The sequence below is a fragment of the Ostrea edulis genome, chromosome 2 (genome assembly GCF_947568905.1).
Source record: "Ostrea edulis chromosome 2, xbOstEdul1.1, whole genome shotgun sequence".
Taxonomy (NCBI): Eukaryota; Metazoa; Mollusca; class Bivalvia; order Ostreida; family Ostreidae; genus Ostrea; species Ostrea edulis.
The window spans coordinates 24,848,183-24,856,072 of NC_079165.1; the positions used below are offsets into that span (position 1 = coordinate 24,848,183).

Consider the following 7,890-nt stretch of genomic DNA (forward strand, 5'->3'; position numbering starts at 1 on the left):
TTATCGTTTTTTTTGAGTAACTTGTGTAAAAAGATTCAAATTCTTGATACCGTTGATTTTGCAGATCATGTTATGCGTTGGAAGATACACATTTAAGTGGTAATTGTATCGTGATTAAATGGTAGAATTTTTATTGTATCCGTCTCGTTACAGTGTATATATGATTGCGCAATACTTCCTGTCTACCAGTGCACCCGAGTCTTGAATCCACACGAGCTTTAAGGACAATCGTCCCTTCGAAGCGATATGTACTCTGCAACCACCACATATGTACCTGTACACGTAGTCAAATTAGCAAATAACTTTAATTGGGACTATTAATTGATGGGCCAGCAGTGTTCGAAATTGGTCTAAAATTTAGTATAAACCACGGGTCTATGCCAAAATAAGATGACATAGACCTCATCGAATTGGCCTAGACCGCAAGTCCACAACATTGGGGAAAAAACACACAGATTTAAAAACATTGTTATTTACTTCTAATGTACTTAGAAAGCATATTTCCATAACAATGCCCTCCTTTCCTCATAAAGTTTATCATACATCAACTTTTGGGATAATTCTATTGCTTTAAACCTATTGGCATAGACAATTTGGTCTATCCCAATTACAATTGGCATAGACGGGTGTCATTTGACATAGTCTCGGTCTATGGTTAATTTCGATAACTGGGCCAGTGTCTTCTTCAAATACACAAATATGAAAGTTTTGAATAAAATAATAATTGTATAGATCTTACCAAACACTCAGTTTTCAATGATATTTGAAGAATTTCACAAGGAAATCCAAGCTTCTCGTATGTCGTGTCGCAGATTTCGTTTTATTCGTTTGAAGATGTACGTTTCAGAGGTAATTGTAATTTAATAAAATGTTGGATTTTTAATCCTTGGCTATATTCATCTCGTTACGTTTTAAGTATAGTACCGGGGGGGGGGGGGGGGGGTATGGTTGCCCGCGTTACCCCCGCTCTTCCCGCATGTCCGAGTTTTGAAATGCACGCGTTTTACGAGGAATTGTCTTTTCGAAGCGGCATGTTTTCTCTGGAAATTCTACCTGAAACTTTGCCAAATTGGAGACACACACCCTCTCATATTAAGAATGTTAAAAAAAGGTAAGATTGGCACATTCTTGTTACTTATTGTTTTATTTGTTGGAATGTAAACATTTTTAGAAATAAAAAAATCATTTCAAGAACAGTACAAAACATATTGCAATAATGACATATTAAAGGTAGATTTTTTAAAAAAAAAAATAGAAACACTTTTAACATGTCACGCACATGTATATTTTCAATGTTTTTATAACATACATAATATACAAGGTCTGAAAAATGTAAAGTAAAAGCTGTGAGATGAGTTGGTTAGTACCAGGGCTTAAAAAATGACAAAGTTCAACTACATCATGCACTTGTATTTTTTTCAAAGAATGTCCGATCACTTCGAAAAAGATACATGCACATCTTCAATGCTTTCATAACAGCTGTACAAGGTCTGAAGGATGTCAAATATATGCTGTACGAGGAGTAAATAACAAAAACGGGTACCCCGTCTACTCAAGACATCCTTAAAATTGACCAAGTTCAACTACACGGCGTATCTTTTTAAAATGTCTGATCACTTTAGAAAAGGCACATGCACATCTTCCATGTGTCCATAACAACTGTACAAAGTTTGAGGAACGTCCCGTTAGAGGTGTGAAAGGAGTTAATAATACAGTGCTGGGCTACATATGTAGGTACCCTATTACAGGGAAGCCCGCCAGCTCACCCGCCATTTACCATTCTATAAGCCGTTTGCACGTTGTGTAACCCAGCCAATAAAAGTTGCATAGATCCAATAATAACTCAGCATTCGATATATCAATGAAGTCACTTACGGAAAAAAGAACAACAAGAGGCCATAGCAATAAACAAGCTTAAGCAAAACTAGGGTTAGACATACAGCTTGGTTCTGAACTGGGGTTGTTTTTTTTTCAAAGGTGACGACTAAAAATTCAGTCTTAATTATTAAACTTGACTAAAATTTATTAATGATCATATGCCCTTGTACACGGGTATGGTCTTTCATCTAAGTATGATTTGTGCCAAGCTTGGTTCCCTATATATTCGTTTGTAAAACTTTGATACGCTATTGTAGCCCCACCTTTTTCCCCCGGGATCACAAATTTTACAAACTTGAATTTCCACTATCAGGAAGCTTTCATGGAAACTTCAGCTTTTCTGGCCCAGTGTTTCTTGAGAAGTAGGTCTTTTAATGACCCCGCCCTATTTTTGTATTTTTGTGATTATTTCCCCCTTTGAAGGGGGCATGCCCCTTCATTTTAGCAATCTTGAATCCTCTTCACCTATGATTTGTATCAAGTGGTTCTGGAGAAGAGTTTCCTATATACATGTATCAGCATGTAAATCTTGGATCCCCTAATGTGGCCCCACACTATCCCCGGGATCTATGATCTGAATGAATTTGAATCAACTCGATATCAAGAAGGTTTCGGGTAAATCTTCACTCTTATGGCATAGTGGTTCTTGAGAAAATTTTCTTTATATATTCTTGGGTATAACTTTGATCCCCTATTTTGGCCCCAACATACCCCCGTAGGTCATGATTTTAAGAAACATGAATTTCAACTGTATCAGGAAGCTTTCATGTAAATTTCAGCTTTTCCGGCTCAGTGGTTCTTATTTCCTAAGAAGATTTTTAAATGACCCCATCCTATTTTTTGTGATTATGTTTTCCAGGTTTTTATTTAGGTCCCCCCCCCCCCCTATTTTTCTTTTTTGAAATTATGGGATGCACAATATCAACAACCACTTTTGAAGGCGGAATCATACATGATATAATAAATCAAAATCTCAGAGCTTCTGGGACTTGGCCCCCTGAACCCTCACCAGTATTTTGCCCATTTGGACCAGACCTTAAATGGCCCCCTACATCCCCTGCTTCTCAAAAAGCATCCATGAAATTTCTTCCACTCTCCGAGAAATAAATGACAAAATCTTTTGATTTACTGAATTACTTTTATTGGGAGAACTTACATTTTTTCCAAAAGCCCTCAAAATTTGCGTCATTTTATTTTATTTCATTTTATCAAAAATGACGGAATATAGTAAAAATGACTACATAGGAGACACATTTCAAGCCCTAGGAGCTTCTGGGATCTTCGCCCCCTGGGCCCCCACCAGAGCCACTGGGTGCCTCAAAGCGGCCCCTAGACCCTCTGCCTCATATAAAGTTGCGCACCTCTAACCGCCATTCCTGGATCCGCCCCTGTAAACAAAACAAGGAAGATGGGGGATGAACACCCCCTCCAACCTTGTGAACAACACCTCTATAAATCTAAACCAAATAACATTTATTTTGACTTCTTTGGGATACATCTGGTGTTCTATGGGGTAAAAAGACGTACTGACAATGAACCCTCAATCTCTCCACCACGAAAACTGACTGTCGTTATTGAATTATTAATATGATATAACAAAAAAATTGTTAAAACTTGATGTTATTTAAAATTCAATCTTATTTGCATATTACCGGCGGTACATTATTTATTGCATCTCTCTCTCTCTCTCTCTCTCTCTCTCTCTCTCTCTCTCTCTCTCTCTCTCTCTCATATGTCGTGCTAACTGACTGTCGTGTAGATATGTCGTGTGAATAGTGAATATACTCGGCACGATAGACCCTCCCCACACAAAGTGACGTTATATTTGATACGAAAATATATTCAATTAACGTACCAATGGATTTGGAAGTTTTGGATGAAAGTAAAGGAATTTAAGGTAGGCGTGTTGTTTATTTAATGAGAAAATTGCGGTTTATCACTAAAGTCACCGAAATTGGTCAGTCGACGATATAATGGGCCGGCTCGTGGGCCTATTATAATCATTTATAATACATGTATAAAATGTTGTATTAATGGTCAACATATATACTATGTATCAATAGGTAAATATATATGTATGAAATGTACATGTACATTTCTGAAGGCTGCTATAAGCGGGTAACGCATCACGTAGATTACAGTCCATGCACAACCCCCAATGGCAGCACTAGTACAGGAGGACAGGTCCCCTCCTTGTAGTGTTTTTATGCAATAATTGATAACATGTGTATAATTATAGTATATAGATATAATATATGTGTTGCATCTACGGCGCTCTTCACAGAGAAATATATAACATACAGAAATTTCAAAGATGTATAGACAAAATCATTTCAGAATATCAGAGTTTGTACAATAGTTTTGTTTTTCTCATTTATCTAAAGTACATATATGAAAATACATAGACTCTGAACTACATGTATTAGTGAGACCAACATTAAATTATTGTCTCCCAAATAAATTATTTTTTTATCCTAAGAAGAGACTACGACTATAGTTAGAATTTTTCTTTTATACTTTTCAAAACATTTACAAATTTTTGCTGTTGTAGTTTATATATATATACCTTTGAAAAGAAGGATAATACACTCTTTATGTGATAATGTATTTCTTCTGATTTTTCTTGTTTGTTTTCTAATATACTATATATGTTGTATTTGTATACTTTACAAGCAATGATAGATATTAACGGATTCAAAAATAAGGTTTTATCATTCTTTTCGTGATAAAAACCAATCACAATTGTTTTCCATGATATATCAAACTTCACAACTTTTTGAATATTACTCCATATATGAGCAACATTTTTACATTTCAAAATTAAGTGTTTATTGTTTTCGTGTACATTTTTGCAATAAATACATATACCATTGTCTATAATTTTCTACGTCTTCAGCATGTCTCCAAAAGGTTATTCAACAACCTGTAATTAAAATCTGATATATATCTGTCGTTAATGGCTATTATTTTTTGTTCATAAATAGATTACCAATCGGTTTTTGGAATTTCAATATTTTTTTTCAATAGTAACTTTGATGTAAAGGAGGTTTAAATTTTTGTCGACATAAAATACTATAGATCATTCCTGCAAAATTTCAACAAAATCCGTACAAGGGTCACTGAGGAGTTGCGTCCACAAAATTTTCCTATATTTATCAGGAACAAAAAACATTGAGATATCCAAAGGTTTGAGATAGAAATACCTATAGAAAATGTAGTTGGGACTTCCAACTCACTTGAACATGTCCACGGTGTTCAATCTATTGATGTTCGAGATACCGAGATTCAACTGTAGATGTCAATATGTGGGCGTTTTTAAGATAATTTGAAATACAGACAATACAGTAGGATTACACTTTGTCTGTGTTGATTTTGTAGCACTGTGGAGTATTGTGACCTTGCGGATGGTTAACAGAAGACTGTGACCTTGAATCTGAAGATCTGTGATGACGACTGGATGTTTGATTAATTGATTGGATATTGTTTAACGTCCCTCTCGAGAATATTTCACTCATATGGAGACGTCACTACTGCCGGTGAAGTGTTGCAAAAATCTAGGCCTATGCTCGGCACTAATGGCCATTGAACAGGGAGGGATCTTTATCGTGCCACACCTGCTGTGACACCGGATCTCGGTTTTTGCGGTCTCATCCGAAGGACAACCTCATTTAGTCGCCTCATACGACAAGTAAGGGGGGTACTGAGGATCTATTCTAACCCGGATCCCCACGTGACCGGATGTAATTATATATCTGTGTACACTATATAGAGTACAATCTTACATTGTTACTGAGTACTTACTTAGATTTATAGTACATGTACTGTAATAGAATGACAGGGTGTTTAAGATCATTCTATTACAGTACATGTACTATAAATCTAAGTAAGTACTCAGTAACAATGTAAGATTGTACTCTATATAGTGTATACAGATATATAATACAGATAATAAATACAATAATTGACAAAAATAATGTTCTATCAGCTGTTCATCACACAAAAACAAGTAATGCTACATGTATGTACTCAGTAGTAGATGTACTATAATTCAAGGCTATAAAATTCAAATTCAATTAAAATTAGTAATTAGCATGCTAACTTTTATTTTATCCTGTGTAATGAATAGGACACAACAGTCAACACGTGCATATGTTCTCGCTGCTCTTTATTTCTACTTTTTAAATTATTCCGCGCCGCATCACATGACCAAAAGTGCGGGAAACAGAGGGTGTTAAGATTATCATTGCATCAATGAAAATAGTGCAATTAGATATTATAAATTCAGATATTACATCCCTCAGAAATTTACCAAAGAACATACTTTTTTTTTAAAACCACCAAACAGTAAAGAATAACATGATTATACAACTATCGAGAACAAGTTATAAAGCTTATACAAATCACAAAACAATACAGTTATAAGTTTAACAATTGATTTGTTCATGCACAAGTCACTTGGTTACAAAGTCCTTCAGAACACTGGGTTGTCTGACAAAACGGTCGGACCTGGTGACGTACGGGTTTCGGCGCATTCACAGGTGAATTAAGAGTAGGTCTTTCCGGTGTTTTAGGTGTTTTCGGTTTCGCGTTTTCCGTATAAGGAATTGTCTCTTCTCCTTCCTCCTCCTCGAGAATTTCACCATTGCGCGACTGTGTTACATCATTTGGGTATGCGATTTTCTTGAAGAATGATGAGTTGCGTGTAACAGACTTTGTCGAAATAGATAAAGGAGTAGTGGATATCATAGTTCCTCTAGCTTTCACAACAACGTGGGGATCTGGGTTATAAGCCGGTGTCAACTTGTTTCTCGTCTCGTTCCTGATGAGGACGGTATCTCCACTCTTAATATCTCAAGTCGTACTCCTGTTGCCCAGCTTCATTTTCCGCCTCGCGTATTCATCTTGTTGTCTGGCAATTTCGTCCATGCCACGAATGGAAGTCTTAGATACCTGCGGAAGTTTGGTCCTCGTGTCAAGACCAAACATAAGAGTGAACGGACTGAATCCAGTAGACGGGTGCGGGGTGTTCCTGTATTGACGAAGGAAACGGTACAGTTCTTGTTTCCAGTTTTTCTTCTCAACATGTGCAGCTCGAACTGCTTTCATCATCGGCTTGTTAAAGGATTCCGCCTGTGCGTTCGCTCGAGGCCATCGGGGTGCGATCTTTCGGTGATGAAAACCAGTGTTTTCCGAGTATTCCTTGAATGCAGCGGAATTGAACGGACTTCCGTTGTCAGTTTTCACAACTTTCGGAATTCCAAACATAGAAATGACCTTGTCTAGGACAGGAATAGTTGCATTAGCTGAGGTAGACTTCATGATCTCCACCACTGGATATCTAGTGAACTCATCGGTGACCACAAATAAGTATTCACCTGACGGTAAAGGTCCACAAAAGTCAGCACTTAGGTTTTTCCATGGTCCACTCGGCATATCGGACATCTTAAACGGTTCAATACGACTAGGCTTGTCGATAACGCTCTGGCAAGCTAAACAGAACTTTAGCACATTCTCAACTAAATCATTTAAACCAGGGAACCACACTTTTGAACGCAATAGGGCTTTAGTGCGACTAATTCCTTGGTGCCCTTCATGAGCGATAGCGAGAGATTTTGGTAACACTAAACGACCATCTCTGAGCAAACCATTGTCAGTATACACTACTAACTCGTCTTGAACACTGCGTAAAGCCTGTAATTCTAACAAATCGACAGACTCGTCTTCCAAGCGCTTCATTTCGTGCCAGTTTCCTGTACGCGAAAATTCTATAGCTTTTTGCATTGTCTTGTCAAGGCTAGTGGCCATCTTGACTTCATCAAGGGTCGGCAACGAATCGCAGATAGTGATCAGCAATATCCTCCTCTCGTGATAGCTTGCTTGTCGATACGGGATGTCTAGACATATAGTCGGCTGGGTTATCCTTCCCGGGGCGGTAACTAATTTCCATCTTGTAAGGTTGTAGTCTGAGTCCCCATCTCTCTATCCTGAGCGGCGGTTTGGCTCTTTTCCTGA

The 7,890-nt window shown here is 37.3% G+C and overlaps 1 protein-coding gene across 1 annotated transcript; it reads right to left on the reverse strand.

Moving 5' to 3' along the window:
* Positions 1-6,729: 6,729 nt before the first annotated feature.
* Positions 6,730-7,683, reverse strand: LOC125662227 (uncharacterized protein K02A2.6-like). The gene has a single exon (XM_048894405.2). It carries the CDS (start codon positions 7,681-7,683, stop codon positions 6,730-6,732), a length of 954 nt encoding a protein of 317 aa, XP_048750362.2.
* Positions 7,684-7,890: the final 207 nt, after the last annotated feature.

What these genes read in the sequence shown, in the direction of transcription:
- LOC125662227 (XM_048894405.2), bottom strand. Translation starts at nt 7,683, where the DNA reads ATGGCCACTAGCCTTGACAAGACAATGCAAAAAGCTATAGAATTTTCG.